The following is a 23,555-nucleotide window of genomic DNA, read 5'->3' as shown; positions in this document are numbered from 1 at the left end:
TTAATTGATCTGATAGAAAGTAGGCCACGGTAAATTAAAGATGCAATGTGTTTTTTACACTGAGAAGGCCTGACTTTATCATTGTTGATTTTAAACCAAATAATAATAAACTGGTTATTGTCCAGGAGCCTTTAGATGGTCATATTGTTTGAACTGTATAATCCGTTTTGGTGCACGAAAACAAAAGGCTGTATCAATGACCTCCGGATACGTATATTTTATTGCAATGGTTGTACGTTGTAGGGCTTAAAAGAGAATGTCGAAAGGCCAAGCCCCAATCTGACTACTGGTAAATACTTTCGACAGGCGTGAACAAAATGCACACAAAAGAAACCACTAGGAGACACTATATAGCTGTTTGTTTCGGTGTTACATTGCTGATGGCCAATGTGGTTTTGGTCACATCAAACATGACAATTTGCATATACTGTATATTTATTAAAATGTGAGAGCTTTTCAGTCCCAAGAAAGCTTATGAATGATGTTGGTTTGATACAACTATATAAAAATCTATTTCTCTAGGTGAACAGTTTTTACAGTCACTGTAAAAACTTACAAAATCAAATGGATGGTACAATGCAATATAACAAAATAACTGATAAAGCAAGCTGCCTATTGCCATTAAGATGAAGGGACAATCTGTCCTACAGATGGCAGTTGAGCCCATGAAAATTATAGTTTTTTTCTGTTACTTGTAAATTAATTGCATTTAGATATCTGAGGAATACAAAGTACAGGTTTAGTTATTGAAGCAAATTGGATTAGATTTCAAACTATGAATGTGAGCTTAAAGAGAAGACTCCTCTAAACTGAGCAGAAGTAACCAGAAATTGGCTGCTCAGCTGTTTCTTGGCCAGCTGTGTTTTGCATCATTACTTCATGCTCCAGAAAGCTGACAAAAGGTCTTGATTCGATTCCAGGTGGGGAGTTTAATTTGCAATACCAATAAGGCAGGCCATCATGAGGCTAGCAAATCAGAATAAATTCATCAGAGACGAAGCAAAAACATTGGGTGAGTTAAAAGAAACTGTTTCTACATTTTTAAGAAGCAAGAAAGGTTTGTTTACAAATATAGTATATTATCTTCAGCCCAAAATGAAAGGCAGTTATGAGGGATTATGTGATTACATTACATTACATTATTGGCATTTGGCAGACGCTCTTATCCAGAGCGACGTACAGTTGATTAGACTAAGCAGGAGACAATCCTCCCCTGGAGCAATGGAAGGAAATATTGAATCAGCTAATCATGAATCAGCAACTGAATGGTCAAGAGGTTCAGCAGTTTTTCAGGCCAAATGTCAGAAGGGGGAGGAAATGTGATCTAGGTGACATTGACCATGGAATGATTGTTGGTGCTGGAGTGGTTTCAGTATCTCGGAGTCCACACACTAAAGCCTATATTCTCCTGCATTTGGTGAATTAACACCAGGAAGCAACAATATCCAGCCTAATGGGTCTTCATCAGATGTTATTGCATTACTTTCTATGTTAAAATATTCATACTACACAGGAGCATATACAGTGTGCAGACTCTTCTTTTTTTTATTATTGGTCCATAAGTTCTAATAAGATAAGATAAGATATACTTTATTGAACCCTGTGGGTTAATTTGTCCTCTGCATTTGACCCATCCTAGTTACTTAGGAGCAGAGGGCAGCCACAGTGCAGCGCCCGGGGAGCAATCTGGGGTTAAGGGCCTTGCTCAAGGACCCAACGGCTGTGCTGATCATTTATTGTGGCTCGACCGGGATTCAAACCACTGACGTTGTGGCTCCCAGTCATGCACCTTAACCACTACGCTACAAGCCACTATACTGCACATTACTGCTCATCTTCAGGTTGGAGTGAGCTTAATATTACCTTGGATAACAGGCTAATGAAATACACATTTCCAAATAAATTCACAAACTAGTTGGCTACCTATGCCTGCGTGCACGATCGTGGCCAGTTGGAATAGCTGGCCTGGCCAGTCGGTATACTTGGCTTTGCTCTGTGCCTCTGGGAAGCTTCCAGACTGGGCAATAACGGAGACCAGCCGTGACAGCCGCTCTTACATCTGAATTCTTGTTTTGAGCAAGGTCACATTTTTTGTGGGTAGGTGACTCTGGTGTTCACAGAAGCTAAGAATTCATCATACATCCCCTCAAATATGACAGATGCACTAAAAGCCACTATGAGGAGTTTTGGTGACTTTGGTAGCCCCTGTGTCAATTATATGTTGCTGTGCCATAGGTAGCTAACCTGCATGACAGTTTAATTGGCAATGTTTATTTAATTGTACACCAAAGCCATATCATCGTAGGTGCTTTTAAACAATTGTGAATTATTCAATATCCACTATCTCATGTTCACAGAACTAGCAACTACCAATTTAGCTATGTGTTGGTGAGCTGATACCTTATACCTTATAGTTGTGAATACCTTCATTTTAATTACTGCACACACGTGTCCTTTTTTCCCTATAGTACACTGAAAAATAGTGGGCAAATGATTCATATTTTGTGACTTGTATTTTGCTATCTGGACTGGCCAAAGAAGTGTCAATGCCAAAAATCAGAATAAAGTGATAATCAGTGGCAAGAACCCATTGGTGGGCTCAGCATTAGCAAATAACCAAACCAAAGGATACTTTCAATTGTGTAGAAAAAGCCCTTTTCAACTGCTAAACAGATCAGGAACACTCTCCAGGATGTAAGCAGATATGTCTCATCATCTACCACAAAGAGAAGACTACACCAGCATAACCTTGTTCTGTTCACTGCAAGATGCAAACCATTGGTATGTCTCAAGAACAAAATGGCCTATTTATAGGAACATAATAAGAATAATCATTTTCTGGATAAACCCTTATGGATAGATGAAACACATTTTGACCTGTACTAAAGTTATGGTATGTTAGCCTTGGTATCAGTGGTATCTTTCTTCAGTATGGTGAGAATTCCTTGGATATCAATGGTAGAGGTCTTCACGATTACTGAACTCACGTGTCCTGTATCTTAAAGATGTTCTGGAAAGTTGATTTTGGTAAGCTTAGCCTCAGTTGTCTCAATCTATTTTATTTCAGCCTCAGTAATGGCTTCCTTGACTTGCCTTAGTATAACTCTGGTCCTCATGTGAATGAACACAGTACAATAAAATCAACACGTACTCTAAAGGAACACCTGTAAAGCCATTTGTCCAACTTATTCTATGTATCCATGTATAAAAAGTACTGTCGCTTCTCCATGGTGCAACCAAATGTGTCAAATATTCTTTAATGAAAGCTGATAATATGCACTATACTACACATTAATTGTTAATTTGAAAATCTAAAATTGTGGAGTACAGAGCAAAATCAATAAGCCTGTACTAAAGTCATGGAGAAAGCAAGGAACTGCTCATGATCCAAAGAATATCACCTTTTCTTTGAAACCTGGTGGAGGTTATAATAATAATACATTTTATATGAGATGCCTTTCAAGACACCCAAGGTTGCCTTACAATGGATAAAAGAATACAATAAAAACAACCAAACAAAGACACAATTTACTAACAGTGTAATGTGTACACGATATAAACAAGACGACAAGAAGGTGTGCAAGGGGAAGTAGAACAGTGACCCTAAGAGTAAAAAGGGGGTACACACAATGCAGTGAGAGTGACAGATAGTAGGCCAGTTTGAACAGGTGTGTTTTGAATGTAGTGATTGAGTCCATTGAGTCAAAGTGGTGAAGGTGTGGGGGCAAGGAGTTCCAGAGCCTAGCATTGGTGCAACTGAAAGCCCTCGCACCCATGGTGCTCAGGCATAAAGTGGGGATTGACAGGAAATGAGCAGAGGATGAGCGCAGGGAGTGAGAGGGGGTGTACTTGTGAAGGAGGTCAGAGTGGTAAGTGGGATCCAGTGTAGTTGGATGAGAATAGGGGTGATTTGTTCAGATGATTTAGTGCGTGTAATGATCCGGGCAGCCCAGTTCTGAATAATTTGGAGCCTGTTGAGTAGTTTGGTGGGGAGGCCAGTAAGGAGAGCATTGCAGGAATCAATCTGGGATGTGACGAATGCATGGACCAAGACTTCAGTGCTGGATTGAGACAGGGATAGGTGACGTCTGGAGATGTTGGGGAAAATTGCAGTTGTGGGTGTAGAGGAAAAGTAGACCTGTGTGTCATCAGCATAGCAATGAAAGTGAACACCATGGTGACAAAATATTGTGCCAAGGAGAAGGAGATAAATAAAAGGGGACCCAGCACTGACCCCTGGGGGACACCCAGTGAAACAGCAGAACACCTTGGCCTGTGGTTCTTCAGTTGGACAAACTGTTGTCCGTCAGAGAGATAGGATGAGAACCAGGAGAGTGCAACACCAGTGATCCCAATGCCAGCCAGGCGCTCCAGTAGTAGTGGGTGAGAAATGGTGTTGAATGCAGTGCTGAGGTCAAGGAGGATGAGGATGGTGAGCAGTCCAGAGTCAGCTGTACGGAGGTCATTCATGATTTTAACCAGGGCGGTTTCAGTACTGTGGTGGGGGCGGAAACCAGATTTGAAGGGTTCGTGGAGGTTATTTGCATTCAGTCAACTGAAGTTGGGGGGCAACCACCCTCTCAAGAATTTTGAATTTTGAAATGAAGGGCAGATTGGAGATTAGCCTGTAGTGGTTCAGGTCAGCTGGGTCGACACCTAGTTTTTTGAGTATGAGTGTAATTGCAGCCAATTTGAGGGTAAGGGGTACAGTTCCAGAGGTGAGGGAAGAGTTAATTATTTTAGTGATCGTGGAGGAAATGGATGGAAGACAGGCTTTGACCAGGGTAGTGGAGAGGGGATCAAGCTGGCAGGCAGTAGATTTGGCTTCGCGCATGAGCTCAGAGATGGTGGAGTCCATTGCTGGGGTGAAGTTGGAGAGGGAGCTGATGGGTGGTTGGCCCATGGTGTTCATCCAGGGTGGGTCCCCTGGGGAGGTGTGTGACGCGGCCAGGTGTAGGTGGATGGTGATGATTTCGGTGTGGTTTTGGAGGGTTCTGGGAGGCTGAAGTAGGTGACTGACTGTTGAAAAAAGAGCTCTTGTGTTGCCTTGACCAGCAGTGATGAGCTTGGAATAATAGGCGGATTTGGCAGTGGAGAGGGCAGCCTTTTAATGGCGCAGATGTTCAGCGTAAATTTGGGTGTGCACTGAAAGTCCGGTCTTTTTGCACAACCGCTCAAGTCGGTGACCAGTGGTGTTTAGCTGGCAGGAGTCAGTGGTAAACCAAGGAGCGGTGTGGGAAAAGGAGACTGCGGGTTTTCAGGGGAGCAAGGTCGTCAAGGGAAGAGGAGAGGCAGCCGTTGTAGTGGCTTACTAAGTCAGCAGGGAAGGGGAGGGCTAGGGTAGGAGTTGATGAGAGATTAGAGATCTGTGGAGTCAATGTGTTTAATGTTTCTGAAGGCGATGGAACGTTGCTCTTTTGAATTTGATAGAGGGGCATGAACCTCAAAGAGCATGACTTCATGGTCGGAGATGGGGAACTGCATCAGCGATGTTGCAGAGAGTGATACCAGTGCAGCAGATTAAATTGAGTGTATGACCTTCGTTGTGGGTTAGGAAGTTAACATATTGTGTGAAACCAAGACAGTCAAGGAGTGAAGTTAAATCATTGGTAAAAACACTGGATGGGTCATTCATGTGAATGTTAAAGTCACCCTTAAGGATAACAGTCTGGGTCATTACACAAAGATGTTAAAAACGATGAGAATTCAGTGAGGAAAACAGCAGAGGGCTTAGGGGGTCTGTGTGACAATAATTATTGGTTTAGGATGGGGAACAGTGACAGTAGTGACTTTAATGTTCTCATGATGGAGCGCAGCGGGACCACCCCCCTTGCCGGCAGCACGGTGGAGCAGCTTCATTAAGCTGGGAGAAGTCATTCGGCTGTTGCCAGGTCTCAGTGAGGCATAGGAGGCTGCCTTAGGCTGGGAGGATAGTACACTGTCATTAACAGAACGGGTGACAGCACGAGGGGAGCGGGGCTTGGTGGACCAAAAAGAGCCAATACTTAAAATGTTAAATGGGCTAAAGGGGGTAAAAAGAGTCAAAGGGGAGCCGGAACCATCACTGGCAGGAGGGACAGCAGACTGATGCACCACAACCGGAACAGGGGCAGCTTCTGGTAAGGGGGTGTAAGATGTAAACAACAGTCAGTCCTGTGGAGCAGAGTGAACGGCATGCTGTAAATTAACGGCTAGCATATGGCTACCCAGTCTGTTGGGGTGGACTCCATGAGGTCTAAAAAAGGAGGAGCGGTTCCAGAACAAAGTAAAATTATCGATAAAACATTGGTTGTTGACTCTACAAGCCGACTGAAGCCAGGTATTTAAACTGAGGATCCGGCTAAAGCGCGCCACTCTCCCCAGCGTGGGTATGGGACCGGAAATAAAAACAGACTTTCCAAAGCTATTGAAAAAGTTTAAAAGGTCGTTAAAATCTTTTTTTATCAGCTCAGACTGCTGGTGAGCTGTATCATTAGTTCCCACATGAACTATCACCTGAGTGATAGAGGACGGGAGTAATGCCATCAAGTCCGATAGCTTACCCAAAATGATAGGGACTGTGGCACCGGAGAAACTGTGTGTGGCTATGTTGCAAAAACTGAGGTCCCTGGTTATAGAATCCCCTATTATTAAAGTGGTCGGGGAGAAAAGGGGACACGGAAGGCCATAAATCCATCCGGGCAGGCGGGTGTTGTAGCAGGGCAGAGTTGAGCCTTGGTAATGGCTCCCATGACAGTCCTGCGGAGCTCCGGGCTGGATAGGGGGCTGAATCATGCCTCGAGGAGGAGACCGAGAGGGACGGGGGGGTGAACTGCATTAGGCCAGGTCGTAAAGACGGGGCCGCTCGGTTACAGTTTGAAGTAGCCTCACTATGTGAGGGCGAGGGTCCAGACTCTTCAGGCTTGGCAGATGACGGGAGAATGGAACAACCCATATTCCTGGACCTCTTTGCCTTGGGTGTGGACTGATGTTCCCCAGCAGCTCAAAGCTATTTCCCAGCTGAGTAAGAGGATGATAAATGCGGGAGGCATTCCTACCTGGCTTCTTCTTGGCACCCTGGACGATATTTCAGAGGCAGCGGGAGTGGAACAGGCCTGGTTCAGTTTAGCTCCAAGCCAGGGCTGGGGGTCCTCCTCGGGGATCGGTTGGATGGACAGCTACACCGGCAACAAGCCTGTTGGGGGACCAGGCGCTGAGCCGTCCAGGATACCGGTGGCAAGACCAGTACCTCTTGATATCCTTGGCTAACTCTAGAATGTAGTCCCTGCATCTCTTTTACATATCTTATATTGCCTGATCACTTATTCCTCTTGATTCCTCTTGAAGACAGAACTGCACCTCTAAGTCTATAGCATCTAAGGGGAGAAGATGCTCATCAGACAGGCAAAGCATCAAGAGGTCATGCCAGCCCTGGAATGTCTGCAGCAGCAGTTGTCTTCCAGTACATGCAACGGTAACTATATTTAATTACTTAAGTTAGTCAACATTAATCTTTCTCTTAAGTTACATTAGCAAGTATCTGGATACCGGGACTAGTCCTTAAAAGTAACGTTCCAATGCTGATAGTTAACATTAGACACAAACAGCAGCCACTCTCACTCTTGTCGTTCCGTACTGGCAAGTTACAGTCATTAACAACATACCTGAAAATAAACGGTTTGACAACTAGGGAAGACTTCACACAAGCACATACACTATTTGTAAATGAACCGTATAGTTTTCTCTTTAGAGAATAACAGGATCCGAGTGTCTTGAATATTTTCAGTTGAATTTCAAAAATGTTCTTGCGATCATCCAATGGCTGCTGTATCTTATCAGTGTTATATCGAGGAAATGCGGCCGTTGTGTAAAATTCACAATGCCACCCGTGCCAACGTTGGCTTACGATGAATATGCAACCTTTGGGATAAAGACTCTGTGACGAGGAGGAGGTGCGGAGAGCCAAGCGCAACTAAGGGTGATCCTAAGTAAGCGAACACACAGAAGTGTCCGCCACCAAGACCCCGGGGGAATAGCAGAGACCGTGGTACAATAGGAGACGGCTCCGAACAAATAAGAGCCCCAAATAACAGCTCAAAAAATAAAGCTACCTATCAAAACCAGGGCGAAGAAATAACAACAAAAAACAGAGTGCATAAACGTGAGCACTCAAACCCCAAACCGGGGGGAAACCCAAAATAAACGTACAACCTAGTGTAAAATACTAGGCACCGAAAATAAAACACCAGGAGTCGCAGCTCCGGAAAACTTAGAAATAAAAGTACATACCCGGGACACAGTCCCTTACCCACGGACTCACACGAGCCGAAAAATAAAAGTAAACAAGGAAACTCAACCCCAAGGAAGGTGTTCGCATAAGGCACACTGCCAGCCAGCAGAACCCCTTCCTTACCTATATTGATAGTTTTGTGATTCGAAAAAGGCTCAGAAAGAACCGATACCCAGCACAATACCCGACTCAACTACCAGAGTCTACCGTGTGCTATACCAGCTTGGGTGACAGAGCCTAAGTGTACACCGAAGCAAAGGCCGATGGAAAATGAGAGCTTTAAATACTCTCCAGAGGTAGGTACCTGGCTGGCACTAATGACTACCAGGTGAAGGTAATAAAGCACCCCCCCCTGGTGGCCACAGCCGGTACTGCCTTCCAACCCTGACAGACTCATTCCAACAATAATGTGCCAACGTTGGCAGGAGACAGTAACGGCTGCTAACCATAACGACTATTAGCCAACGTTGGCCCACTAACGCATGTTCAATGGGTAAGCTGCTCTTTTGTCACTGTCCGTATCAGGGTTGCCAGGTCCAGGAAAAATATCCAGCCCAAAGCATTGAACAGTTCAATAGCCAAAGGTCTGCTTAAAATCCGCCCAATGGAAGCTTGAACAATCCCAAAATGTAAAGTGTCCTGAAACGTTGTTTGCCAAAACTACATTGCGAAGCATTATTGGTATAGCCTACTTTGCTATGATCACACACACATCACAACACACACCTGTTATCACCACAAACATTACATAAGACATTGCATTTATTTAAATCTTTAAACCCACACAATAAAGAAATTAATCAGATCAGGTTCTAATGTTCAGATGCCAGTAAAGACTATTAAATGTTATCCATGAATGCATTGACTTGTACTTTTCTGTTCTCTCCTTTCCACTCCTCTCTGTTTTCATTGTTGTTTTCTGTCTACATACACAAGCACCAGCATTCATACAATAGGCCTAGACTGGAATACAGATCACACTAATTGCCTGAATTATAATCTTAAAACAATGTGCTTACAAGATGCACTTGACTGTTCACTTTGTCCTCTTGTGGTCTTCTCGCCTTCATGTCTTCTAACAATTTCTCCTTCATTTTCTTATCCCAAGATCTATTTAGATTTTCAGCTTACTTATGAAACTTTTCACGAGCTTGGCTTCCTATTTGCTCTCTGTTGCCATATCACACACCTGTTACATGCTTAACTGCTTGCATGTTTCAGTTCTGTCCTCTTTTATGCCATTACTTTTCAGAACCTTTCCTTTCCAAACTATTATCTTACTGTGCAGATCCTTTTGATTTCAGTTTTGATCAAGAACTATTTCTCATTTTAAGAGAGAGAGGAAGAAGGGAATATAATCTAGCTTTGGTTTATTTGCACACATAACATGGCTGGGTGACAGGAATTTGACAGAGTCTAGTTGTTTCATGTTACCTGGAAGCCTCTTCTTGATCTCCTTGGCTAACTATAGCATGTACTCCCTGCTAGGGCTGCAACTAACGATAATTTTGTTATCGATTAATCTCTCGATTCTTTTATCAATTCAATCTGCAATTGAACATTTCAAAATGTATTGACACGTTTTATTATGAAGTCTTACTGACTCATTATAGCTACTTTATTCTCTTGAAATAATATAACCCACCAGTTACAATGACATTGTTTTTCATTATATACAATTTATCTATGCCTGTAGCTGCATGCTGAAAATAAAAACGAGATTATCCGATGGAGGGGCTCACTCCGATCACAGATTACTTGCTGATGCTTGTATTTGTGTTCGCCTGTGCACTACGCAGTGTGCACATGGCTACTTGTTCATTAGGCTAAGTGTTTATTAGGGTAATGGCAAACGTTGGACTTGGAAACATTGAGATTCAAATTTGTTGAATAAACATTTATTTAGTTACTTATATTTCGAATGTGACCCATTAATTGCGCTCTAGTTAGATTACACATGTTGCGCATGTTATGACTTTGACCGTCTGCCATTTCCACTGCAAAGACGGCACATAGCCTACCTAAAATTAGACACATTATTAAACTAACCTTACAACTGGTTCATTTAGACTAGATTTTTTAAGACTACTTTTGGAACGGTTTATCCATATTTACATCGATAATTATAACAGCTGCTGATGTTGCCTTTTGTTTTTTACAAAACGCTCGATCGCTGATGGCATTAATGGAATGTAAAAACCGTGGTCAAAGTTTTACAAAGTTACAGTAACCTAATATTGCTTACCGGTGTACATAACGTAGTGGCTGGAGCTGTCAGAACTCGGCAGTCGAAATAGGGCTTTGTAACTTTGGTGTTTGGTGGTAAAAGGTTTGAAAGTCTGTAACAGCTTTTACTTAAAACTAATAAACTATCTATTACATTTCGAAAATGTATAAGTAATCTTAGAGCTTTAAATAACATAATTTCCTATAGTGAAATTCCAACAGTCCAGTCCAATTCCAACAATTATCATGGCTGTATTCACATGAATACGAGATACATAACAATAGCAAGCTAGATAAACTAGCAACACAGCTCCTGGATCCTTTCTTTTAAAGTGTTCGTGTATGGCCGTCGTGCTGCTCTGATTTGCTGTTAAGTCTTTGCACAGCGTGCAAAGTATCATATTATTGGGGTTTTGCTTAAAGAATTCCCACACTTCGGATGCTAGGGTTTTTTTTTGGATGAACTCTCTCCGGCACTCTCAACAGGGTGTGCCGTATTTGTATTGTTCAAAACAATATGACGCGTCAGTTATGAATATCCGAATCGACGAAATTACATGGTCGACTATCGTTGCAGCCCTAGTCCCTACATCTCTTTCATGTCCTGTATTGCCTTATTACTGTTTGTGTACCTTGCTCGTCTCAGTTTAAGTACTCCTGCTTCGTCAGCCGAATTAGAGGCTTAATGTCTTTTGTCTATTTCTGTCATCATTTTGTCTTTCACTATAGCAACAATGACCACTGAATATCTTAACTGGAAGACTGCTTTGTTCTCTTTTGTGATTCATGCAGTATCTTCCCATAGCGTAGGGCCGGTGTTGGAGCACAGTACATGTTGATATCCTGTTGTGTAAAGGACATGTCATAATCCTGTGTGAAGGTTGTGAAAGACCGGCTAGGTAATGGACACGGTAAAAACCTGCTTTGTAACAACAGTCACGTTAAAACTCTGTGGTGGTCATGAGCCAACCTGGGCTGACTGGTGATCAGGCGGGCTGCAGCATTCTGGACCAGCTGGAGGGGCTTGATGGCACAAGCTGGGAAACCGGCTAGGAGGGAGTTGCAGTAATCCAGATGGGAAATATCAAGCGCCTGTACTAGGAGCTGGGTGGCTTTCTCCATCAGGAGATGACGGATACGGTGTATATTGTAAAGGAAGAACCTGTAGGTTCTGGCAGTGGAGGATACATGTGGAGCGAGGGTGAGGTGGTTATCAAGAGTCACCCCAAGATTATTGGCTGTTCTGATGTGGTAGAATAGGATTTGCATCATGAATGTGCAGCTTACAAATCTGCAGAAATTGCATGATGCAATCATGTGACAGGGGTCACATGGCTCAGGCAGTAAGAGCAGTTGTCTGGCAGTTGGAGGGTTGCCGGTTCGATCCCCCGCCCGGGCTGTGTCGAAGTGTCCCTGAGCAAGACACCTAACCCCCAAATGCTCCTGACAAGCTGGTCGGTGCCTTGCATGGCAGCCAATCGCCATTGGTGTGTGAGTTTGTGTATGAATGGGTGAATGAGAAGCATCAGTTGTACAGTGCTTTGGATAAAGGCGCTATATAAATGCCAACCATTTACCATTTATGTCAACGTGGAACCGAATCTCAAAGGAATGTTTGTGGAATCCATGGCACGAAGAATTGAGGCTGTTTTGAGAGCCAAGCGAGGCCCCCGTATTAATAAAGTGCTCAGTGAGTGCATGTGTAAAGATATTGGGCCTCATGCAAAAGCCATCCATACAAAAACCTGTTTTCTTAAATTGCTTGTACTTGGCACATTGTATAGTGGTATGTCATGTATGCAAATTAAATCCTTTGAAGCACAACTCACCTGGCTCATAAATCTGTCAAACTAGGTGTTGCATCAAATTAAGCAGCTGCATTATACTGAGTCAAGATTAAGCAACTGCCTGATTTTTTTGTTTTGCCAAAACAAATGAACTGCAGTCTACCCAGGTGTCGACTACGTGGTAGGCTATTTCCCTTGTTCTCGTTAATTCCAGTGGTCATCTTTCTTGACAGAACCCACTTACAGTAATTTGTTTATATACACTGTGAGCACTTTATTAGGTTATTTATTAGACTTATTTTAGACTTTAGACTACTTTAGACTATTTGACTTTGTCTTCTGCTGCTGTAGCCTATCCATTTACTAGGTTTGACACGTTTCATGTTCAGAGATACTCTTCTGTCTACCACTGTTCTAATGTGTGGATATTTGCGTTATTGTTGCCTTCCTGTCAGCTTTGACCAGTCTGGCCCTTCTCCACTGACCTCTCTCATTAACAAGGCATTTTTGCCCACAGAACTGCTGCAAATTATCAATCAGTGAATACTCTACTATTTGTTGAATACTGCATGATTCATGCAGTGTAGATGCAGTGTAGTCTGTGTACTGCTGTGTCCCACTGATACAGTTTGGACAGATACATTCTGACTGGTCTCCTCTCCCTCAGTCATGTCCTCAGTGTCACCCAGCTCTCAACTGAACAAGGTTCAGCTGCAGCACTACCTCTCCCTGCCCCAGTGTGGCCTGTGTCTGGTGACCTATGTCTGGATTGATGGCACCGGAGAAGGTCTGCGCTGCAAGACTCGAACACTGGATAGTGAGTCCAGCAGCATTGAGGATAATGGGTTCTTATGCTCACGTGATCATGTGTATATGCACATCGCCCGCTTTAGTTGTAGTTGTTATTTTTTGAGTAGTCCTGAAATCATCACAGTTCATTTAATGTTATTATTATATGAATTTGAATAATAATAATAATATAATAATAATAATAATAGCGATACTAATTATTATTATTATTATCATTATTATTATATGAAGAAGCTTTATGTTTAACCACTAATGACCTAATGGTGGAACATAAAATGACAGTGTCATGTGCCGACGAGACTAGCTAGACACAAGGATATGCAGTAAGTCCTGTTTTCAGGTGTGTTTTATTTGCCGAGAGGGAGAGAGCTTGCTCATTAAACAAACAAATAAATGCAAATCCTTCCCTTTCACCTTCATGGGATCTGGTAAAAAGGTGTGTCAAAATTATAAATCCTCTTTTCCTTCACTCGTTTCCTCCGCTGATTTGGTTGATTAGGAGACAAGTGGAGGAAAGGAGAATGCATTTTTCGAGCATTGGGTGTTGAGTCTCAGCCACCTACTGCAAAAGGAAGCTAAGTTTTAAGCCCTGGGCTGATCAGATAACGCAAGCCAATTGTGCCAATATACTTAACCAGTAGAACCAGACTGCAGCGATTCCTAATACAGACAGGCAATCAGATAGGTATATGAAGAGTATGACAGCTGTAGACTCACTTTGTTTTGTTTTTTTACACTGCTACCATAAAATCATGGTCAGTTTGGGGTAAATTCCTTTTTTGTTTCAGTGAGTTCACAAAATGGCGGCACGGATGGTGCAGTGGGTAGCACCGCCGCCTCACAGCAAGAAGGTCCTGGGTTCGAATCCCCGTCGGCCGGGGCCTCTCTGTGTGGAGTTTGCATGTTCTCCCCGTGTCTGCGTGGGTTTCCTCCGGGTACTCCGGTTTCCTCCCACAGTCCAAGACATGCACGTGTCGCACACTTCATGCACAGAAGTGTCCGCCACCAAGACCCCGGGGGAATAGCAGAGACCGTGGTACAATAGGAGACGGCTCCGAACAAATAAGAGCCCCAAATAACAGCTCAAAAAATAAAGCTACCTATCAAAACCAGGGCGAAGAAATAACAACAAAAAACAGAGTGCATAAACGTGAGCACTCAAACCCCAAACCGGGGGGAAACCCAAAATAAACGTACAACCTAGTGTAAAATACTAGGCACCGAAAATAAAACACCAGGAGTCGCAGCTCCGGAAAACTTAGAAATAAAAGTACATACCCGGGACACAGTCCCTTACCCACGGACTCACACGAGCCGAAAAATAAAAGTAAACAAGGAAACTCAACCCCAAGGAAGGTGTTCGCATAAGGCACACTGCCAGCCAGCAGAACCCCTTCCTTACCTATATTGATAGTTTTGTGATTCGAAAAAGGCTCAGAAAGAACCGATACCCAGCACAATACCCGACTCAACTACCAGAGTCTACCGTGTGCTATACCAGCTTGGGTGACAGAGCCTAAGTGTACACCGAAGCAAAGGCCGATGGAAAATGAGAGCTTTAAATACTCTCCAGAGGTAGGTACCTGGCTGGCACTAATGACTACCAGGTGAAGGTAATAAAGCACCCCCCCCTGGTGGCCACAGCCGGTACTGCCTTCCAACCCTGACAGACTCATTCCAACAATAATGTGCCAACGTTGGCAGGAGACAGTAACGGCTGCTAACCATAACGACTATTAGCCAACGTTGGCCCACTAACGCATGTTCAATGGGTAAGCTGCTCTTTTGTCACTGTCCGTATCAGGGTTGCCAGGTCCAGGAAAAATATCCAGCCCAAAGCATTGAACAGTTCAATAGCCAAAGGTCCGCTTAAAATCCGCCCAATGGAAGCTTGAACAATCCCAAAATGTAAAGTGTCCTGAAACGTTGTTTGCCAAAACTACATTGCGAAGCATTATTGGTATAGCCTACTTTGCTATGATCACACACACATCACAACACACACCTGTTATCACCACAAACATTACATAAGACATTGCATTTATTTAAATCTTTAAACCCACACAATAAAGAAATTAATCAGATCAGGTTCTAATGTTCAGATGCCAGTAAAGACTATTAAATGTTATCCATGAATGCATTGACTTGTACTTTTCTGTTCTCTCCTTTCCACTCCTCTCTGTTTTCATTGTTGTTTTCTGTCTACATACACAAGCACCAGCATTCATACAATAGGCCTAGACTGGAATACAGATCACACTAATTGCCTGAATTATAATCTTAAAACAATGTGCTTACAAGATGCACTTGACTGTTCACTTTGTCCTCTTGTGGTCTTCTCGCCTTCATGTCTTCTAACAATTTCTCCTTCATTTTCTTATCCCAAGATCTATTTAGATTTTCAGCTTACTTATGAAACTTTTCACGAGCTTGGCTTCCTATTTGCTCTCTGTTGCCATATCACACACCTGTTACATGCTTAACTGCTTGCATGTTTCAGTTCTGTCCTCTTTTATGCCATTACTTTTCAGAACCTTTCCTTTCCAAACTATTATCTTACTGTGCAGATCCTTTTGATTTCAGTTTTGATCAAGAACTATTTCTCATTTTAAGAGAGAGAGGAAGAAGGGAATATAATCTAGCTTTGGTTTATTTGCACACATAACATGGCTGGGTGACAGGAATTTGACAGAGTCTAGTTGTTTCATGTTACCTGGAAGCCTCTTCTTGATCTCCTTGGCTAACTATAGCATGTACTCCCTGCTAGGGCTGCAACTAACGATAATTTTGTTATCGATTAATCTCTCGATTCTTTTATCAATTCAATCTGCAATTGAACATTTCAAAATGTATTGACACGTTTTATTATGAAGTCTTACTGACTCATTATAGCTACTTTATTCTCTTGAAATAATATAACCCACCAGTTACAATGACATTGTTTTTCATTATATACAATTTATCTATGCCTGTAGCTGCATGCTGAAAATAAAAACGAGATTATCCGATGGAGGGGCTCACTCCGATCACAGATTACTTGCTGATGCTTGTATTTGTGTTCGCCTGTGCACTACGCAGTGTGCACATGGCTACTTGTTCATTAGGCTAAGTGTTTATTAGGGTAATGGCAAACGTTGGACTTGGAAACATTGAGATTCAAATTTGTTGAATAAACATTTATTTAGTTACTTATATTTCGAATGTGACCCATTAATTGCGCTCTAGTTAGATTACACATGTTGCGCATGTTATGACTTTGACCGTCTGCCATTTCCACTGCAAAGACGGCACATAGCCTACGTAAAATTAGACACATTATTAAACTAACCTTACAACTGGTTCATTTAGACTAGATTTTTTAAGACTACTTTTGGAACGGGATATCCATATTTACATCGATAATTATAACAGCTGCTGATGTTGCCTTTTGTTTTTTACAAAACGCTCGATCGCTGATGGCATTAATGGAATGTAAAAACCGTGGTCAAAGTTTTACAAAGTTACAGTAACCTAATATTGCTTACCGGTGTACATAACGTAGTGGCTGGAGCTGTCAGAACTCGGCAGTCGAAATAGGGCTTTGTAACTTTGGTGTTTGGTGGTAAAAGGTTTGAAAGTCTGTAACAGCTTTTACTTAAAACTAATAAACTATCTATTACATTTCGAAAATGTATAAGTAATCTTAGAGCTTTAAATAACATAATTTCCTATAGTGAAATTCCAACAGTCCAGTCCAATTCCAACAATTATCATGGCTGTATTCACATGAATACGAGATACATAACAATAGCAAGCTAGATAAACTAGCAACACAGCTCCTGGATCCTTTCTTTTAAAGTGTTCGTGTATGGCCGTCGTGCTGCTCTGATTTGCTGTTAAGTCTTTGCACAGCGTGCAAAGTATCATATTATTGGGGTTTTGCTTAAAGAATTCCCACACTTCGGATGCTAGGGTTTTTTTTTGGATGAACTCTCTCCGGCACTCTCAACAGGGTGTGCCGTATTTGTATTGTTCAAAACAATATGACGCGTCAGTTATGAATATCCGAATCGACGAAATTACATGGTCGACTATCGTTGCAGCCCTAGTCCCTACATCTCTTTCATGTCCTGTATTGCCTTATTACTGTTTGTGTACCTTGCTCGTCTCAGTTTAAGTACTCCTGCTTCGTCAGCCGAATTAGAGGCTTAATGTCTTTTGTCTATTTCTGTCATCATTTTGTCTTTCACTATAGCAACAATGACCACTGAATATCTTAACTGGAAGACTGCTTTGTTCTCTTTTGTGATTCATGCAGTATCTTCCCATAGCGTAGGGCCGGTGTTGGAGCACAGTACATGTTGATATCCTGTTGTGTAAAGGACATGTCATAATCCTGTGTGAAGGTTGTGAAAGACCGGCTAGGTAATGGACACGGTAAAAACCTGCTTTGTAACAACAGTCACGTTAAAACTCTGTGGTGGTCATGAGCCAACCTGGGCTGACTGGTGATCAGGCGGGCTGCAGCATTCTGGACCAGCTGGAGGGGCTTGATGGCACAAGCTGGGAAACCGGCTAGGAGGGAGTTGCAGTAATCCAGATGGGAAATATCAAGCGCCTGTACTAGGAGCTGGGTGGCTTTCTCCATCAGGAGATGACGGATACGGTGTATATTGTAAAGGAAGAACCTGTAGGTTCTGGCAGTGGAGGATACATGTGGAGCGAGGGTGAGGTGGTTATCAAGAGTCACCCCAAGATTATTGGCTGTTCTGATGTGGTAGAATAGGATTTGCATCATGAATGTGCAGCTTACAAATCTGCAGAAATTGCATGATGCAATCATGTGACAGGGGTCACATGGCTCAGGCAGTAAGAGCAGTTGTCTGGCAGTTGGAGGGTTGCCGGTTCGATCCCCCGCCCGGGCTGTGTCGAAGTGTCCCTGAGCAAGACACCTAACCCCCAAATGCTCCTGACAAGCTGGTCGGTGCCTTGCATGGCAGCCAATCGCCATTGGTGTGTGAGTTTGTGTATGAATGGGTGAATGAGAAGCATCAGTTGTACAGTGCTTTGGATAAAGGCGCTATATAAATGCCAACCATTTACCATTTATGTCAACGTGGAACCGAATCTCAAAGGAATGTTTGTGGAATCCATGGCACGAAGAATTGAGGCTGTTTTGAGAGCCAAGCGAGGCCCCCGTATTAATAAAGTGCTCAGTGAGTGCATGTGTAAAGATATTGGGCCTCATGCAAAAGCCATCCATACAAAAACCTGTTTTCTTAAATTGCTTGTACTTGGCACATTGTATAGTGGTATGTCATGTATGCAAATTAAATCCTTTGAAGCACAACTCACCTGGCTCATAAATCTGTCAAACTAGGTGTTGCATCAAATTAAGCAGCTGCATTATACTGAGTCAAGATTAAGCAACTGCCTGATTTTTTTGTTTTGCCAAAACAAATGAACTGCAGTCTACCCAGGTGTCGACTACGTGGTAGGCTATTTCCCTTGTTCTCGTTAATTCCAGTGGTCATCTTTCTTGACAGAACCCACTTACAGTAATTTGTTTATATACACTGTGAGCACTTTATTAGGTTATTTATTAGACTTATTTTAGACTTTAGACTACTTTAGACTATTTGACTTTGTCTTCTGCTGCTGTAGCCTATCCATTTACTAGGTTTGACACGTTTCATGTTCAGAGATACTCTTCTGTCTACCACTGTTCTAATGTGTGGATATTTGCGTTATTGTTGCCTTCCTGTCAGCTTTGACCAGTCTGGCCCTTCTCCACTGACCTCTCTCATTAACAAGGCATTTTTGCCCACAGAACTGCTGCAAATTATCAATCAGTGAATACTCTACTATTTGTTGAATACTGCATGATTCATGCAGTGTAGATGCAGTGTAGTCTGTGTACTGCTGTGTCCCACTGATACAGTTTGGACAGATACATTCTGACTGGTCTCCTCTCCCTCAGTCATGTCCTCAGTGTCACCCAGCTCTCAGCTGAACAAGGTTCAGCTGCAGCACTACCTCTCCCTGCCCCAGTGTGGCCTGTGTCTGGTGACCTATGTCTGGATTGATGGCACCGGAGAAGGTCTGCGCTGCAAGACTCGAACACTGGATAGTGAGTCCAGCAGCATTGAGGATAATGGGTTCTTATGCTCACGTGATCATGTGTATATGCACATCGCCCGCTTTAGTTGTAGTTGTTATTTTTTGAGTAGTCCTGAAATCATCACAGTTCATTTAATGTTATTATTATATGAATTTGAATAATAATAATAATATAATAATAATAATAATAGCGATACTAATTATTATTATTATTATCATTATTATTATATGAAGAAGCTTTATGTTTAACCACTAATGACCTAATGGTGGAACATAAAATGACAGTGTCATGTGCCGACGAGACTAGCTAGACACAAGGATATGCAGTAAGTCCTGTTTTCAGGTGTGTTTTATTTGCCGAGAGGGAGAGAGCTTGCTCATTAAACAAACAAATAAATGCAAATCCTTCCCTTTCACCTTCATGGGTTCTGGTAAAAAGGTGTGTCAAAATTATAAATCCTCTTTTCCTTCACTCGTTTCCTCCGCTGATTTGGTTGATTAGGAGACAAGTGGAGGAAAGGAGAATGCATTTTTCGAGCATTGGGTGTTGAGTCTCAGCCACCTACTGCAAAAGGAAGCTAAGTTTTAAGCCCTGGGCTGATCAGATAACGCAAGCCAATTGTACCAATATACTTAACCAGTAGAACCAGACTGCAGCGATTCCTAATACAGACAGGCAATCAGATAGGTATATGAAGAGTATGACAGCTGTAGACTCACTTTGTTTTGTTTTTTTACACTGCTACCATAAAATCATGATCAGTTTGGGGTAAATTCCTTTTTTGTTTCAGTGAGTTCACAAAATGGCGGCACGGATGGTGCAGTGGGTAGCACCGCCGCCTCACAGCAAGAAGGTCCTGGGTTCGAATCCCCGTCGGCCGGGGCCTCTCTGTGTGGAGTTTGCATGTTCTCCCCGTGTCTGCGTGGGTTTCCTCCGGGTACTCCGGTTTCCTCCCACAGTCCAAAGACATGCACGTTAGGCTGATTGGAGACTCTAAATTGCCCGTAGGTATGAGTGTGTGAGTGAATGGTGTGTGTGCCCTGCGATAGACTGGCGACCTGTCCAGGGTGTATTCCTGCCTTTCGCCCAATGTATGCTGAGATAGGCTCCAGCCCCCCTGCGACCCTGATCAGGATAAGCGGGTTCAGATAATGGATGGATGGATGGATGGAGTTCACAAAATGAACTGAAATTAAACAGAATAAATGAATTAAGGAGCATTATAGTTGTAGGACTCACTTGTTGGCTCTCCTAGGCCCATACTTCTGCGGAGTGGGCGCGGGCAGGTCGTTTGGCCGAGACATCGTGGACAGTCACTACAAGGCCTGCGTATACGCTGGAGTGAAGATCTTCGGTACCAACGCAGAATCTATGCCCTCTCAGGTATGCAGAGCAGACAACTCGATCGATTCCAACCCTCTTTCCAACCCTGGCATCAACAAGTGTTTCAACTGCTGATGTATCTGAGGTGTACCACTAGTGTTAAAAACGCAGGTTTTTACGAGAATGCAAGTGAATTAGTGCGTACAGCATTAACCACAAGTAGATCACAAATTGTTTTGTTTTAAGAGGTCTTCCCAAATCTTGGCACTCCTGGCAAAGATATTAGTTAAGCTATAAAACTGTAAAATGGGGAACTGTTCTGGTGAATGGTGGAGACTAATACGTCTTAAATCCTGCGATCATATTGTATAATTGCCAATTTGCCATCACATGATTCACTTTGATCAAATTGTATTGTACAAGTACGCCTTAGTTACATATTGACACTCATTCAGTGCAGCTTAGTTACAGTCATCAGTCTCATAGTCAAGTGCCACTGTTATGTGGCATTATTGGTAGCAAATCTGTTACAATCTGGCAGATGACATCTCAATATCCTGTATTGATATCAATCTCTATACCTCCCACTCACTTTTTCTTTTGCTCCCTCTTTTATTTCCTGTCTTCTTCCTCTCCCTGTCACTGGCAGTGGGAGTTCCAGGTGGGCACGTGTGAAGGTATAGAGATGCCGGACCACTTGTGGATGGCTCGCTTCCTGCTGCACCGCGTGTGTGAAGACTTTGGGGTGATCGCAAATCTGGACCCCAAACCCGTGCAGGGAGACTGGAGTGGGTCTGGTTGCCTTACCAACTTCAGTACAGAGGCCATGAGAGAAGAGGGAGGGATGAAGTGAGTGTCCAACTCTGCTACGTGTGGAGAAATGTACACACACACAAACTATACCACACATAGAGAAATACACAAACACGCACAGAACTGTATTACGCATGGAGAATAGGCACTACACACATTTATATACACATGGTGACACACTTAATTTTTTAGACTTATTGGTCTTCTGCTGTGGTAGCCTGTCCACTTAGAGGTTTGACGCATTGTATATTCGGAGATGCTCTTCTGCATACCATTGTTGAAGTGTGTGGTTATTTGCTTCACTGTCACCTTCCTGTCAGCTTTGAGCAGTCTGGCCATTATCCTCAGACCTCATTAACAAGTAATTTCTTTCCCGCAGAACTACTGTTAATTGTTTTTTATTTTATTTGTCGCACCATTTTTGCAAGCTCTAGAGACTGTTCTGCATGAAATTACCAGGAGATCAGCAGTTTCTGAGATACTCAAACCACCCTGTCTGGCACCAACAATCATTCCACAGTCAAATTCACTTCGATCACATGTATTCCCCATTCTGATAGTTCATGTGAACATTAACTGAACTCCTCACCCATATCTAAATGATTTTATGCACTGCACAGCTGCTAGACAATTGGCTGATTAGATAATTGCATGACTATGTAGGGAAGTATATGTTCCTAATAAAGTGCTCAGTGATTGTATATACACTCAGTGAGCACATTATTGGGTATTCACTAGACTTATTCTTCAGAGGTATTGGTCTTCTGCTGCTGTAGCCTGTCGGGGAAGTGACAGTGAAATATGGTCAATTTCCAAATCCAGCTATTTTACCACCCAAATTTTTTCTTTGATAGGCAGATCAACCTTCATCAAAATGTACAACTCACAAGCTGATTAAAAATTTTAAATGTACTAAAACAACACAGATCCATGTCAAATCTATAGACGGGTTAAACTACCTTAAACAAAGAAGTAACAGACAAAGACAAATGAAAACAATGAAAGAAAGTGCCAAACCCCAGCGTGTCTCCCAAAACAATCCCAAGAAACTGAAATGAAAGTTCCAAAGACCAGAAGGCAGATGCATCTTCCTGAAATCATTGATGGAAAAATGTGAAAATTGGCAGAGCAGCTGTAAGGCAGAATCCAAGAATCAGCAGCACCAACCCCCCAAACTCCTCTATCTTGACTCCCTGTAAGTGTCGGTGTGAATTAGCCATCTAGGTCATGGAAGGTCCGCATTTTATGTGCTTAATGGGGGGCGAACCTTGCCCTCATTGCGGCACACTGGAAGCTGGAAACTGGGAGAAGCAGAACTGACTTAGCTGAACTGGCAATCTACTTATTAAAGTTCCATTATGATCCATTCGTTATTTTAGTCTCTTTCAAAGTAGACATGAACATGAACATTCTAAGAGGTACTCAAGCTCAGTTATTGTATACCTTCTGTAGGAGTTTCCTTCTGCTTCTAAAATCACAGGTGATACTTGCAGACAAATAATTGCTAAATACTGTCAGTTGCAACTTGTACCTTAAAGAAACATGTGTTCCATGTAACAAAGCCAAATTGCACCGTGTTGGTTTCCGCTCTAAGCTAACTTCTAAAAATGCAGATTTCAACTGTCAGGATTCAACAACCATTATCTGCAGATCAACTTTGACATTTTCAATCAATGACGTCAGTTAGATCCTCACTTCAAATCAAAAGGTCTTTGTTCCTTTCAGCATGTGGAATGTTGGGTGTGAGGTTGGGGGGGGGGGGGGGGGTACACGATAAATATACACACAGCAAATGAAATAACTCTTTACAGTGATGTATTTTTACTTGACATATGTTAACTTAAGTGTGACAATAAATTCATTGCTTGATTGCCCTCTGCTCCTCCTCCTGCCATCAGACACATAGAAGACGCCATTGAGAAGCTGAAAAAGCGCCACGCCCACCACATCCACTGCTATGACATGCACGACGGCGAGGACAACAAGCGCAGGCTGACAGGCGTCCACGAGACCCCCAGCATCGACCAATTCTCCGCAGGCACCGCCGACCGGGCTGCCTGCATCCGTATCCCACGTCGCGTGGGCAAGGATGGCCAGGGTTATTTTGAGGACCGCCGCCCAGCTGCCAACTGCGACCCCTACATGGTGACAGAGGCCATTGTCCGTACCTGTCTGCTGGGGGAGACTGACAGTGACTGAGGCTCTGCGGGGGTGGGGGGACTGTGGC

General features: G+C 42.9%; 1 protein-coding gene across 1 annotated transcript; it reads left to right on the top strand.

Annotated features, from left to right (window-relative positions):
- The first annotated feature begins 933 nt into the window (after positions 1 to 933).
- Positions 934 to 23,555, top strand: LOC133141959 (glutamine synthetase-like). Its single transcript, XM_061262808.1, has 4 exons — positions 934 to 1,012; positions 20,448 to 20,575; positions 21,165 to 21,364; positions 23,227 to 23,555. The coding sequence occupies exons 1-4, from the start codon at positions 961 to 963 to the stop codon at positions 23,525 to 23,527; spliced, it is 681 nt and encodes a 226-aa protein (XP_061118792.1). The 5' UTR covers positions 934 to 960; the 3' UTR covers positions 23,528 to 23,555.

Source organism: Conger conger, chromosome 12 (assembly GCF_963514075.1).
Source record: "Conger conger chromosome 12, fConCon1.1, whole genome shotgun sequence".
Classification (NCBI taxonomy): domain Eukaryota; kingdom Metazoa; phylum Chordata; class Actinopteri; order Anguilliformes; family Congridae; genus Conger; species Conger conger.
Note: the sequence above shows the minus strand (reverse complement) of the source record. Positions and strands in the feature narration are given on the sequence as shown.

What these genes read in the sequence shown, in the direction of transcription:
- LOC133141959 (XM_061262808.1), top strand. Translation starts at nt 961, where the DNA reads ATGAGGCTAGCAAATCAGAATAAATTCATCAGAGACGAAGCAAAAACA. An exon ending in AGACGAAGCAAAAACATTGG is followed by an intron (nt 1,013 to 20,447) that starts GTGAGTTAAAAG and finishes TGGCTCTCCTAG; the next exon opens with GCCCATACTTCTGCGGAGTG. An exon ending in CAGAATCTATGCCCTCTCAG is followed by an intron (nt 20,576 to 21,164) that starts GTATGCAGAGCA and finishes TGTCACTGGCAG; the next exon opens with TGGGAGTTCCAGGTGGGCAC.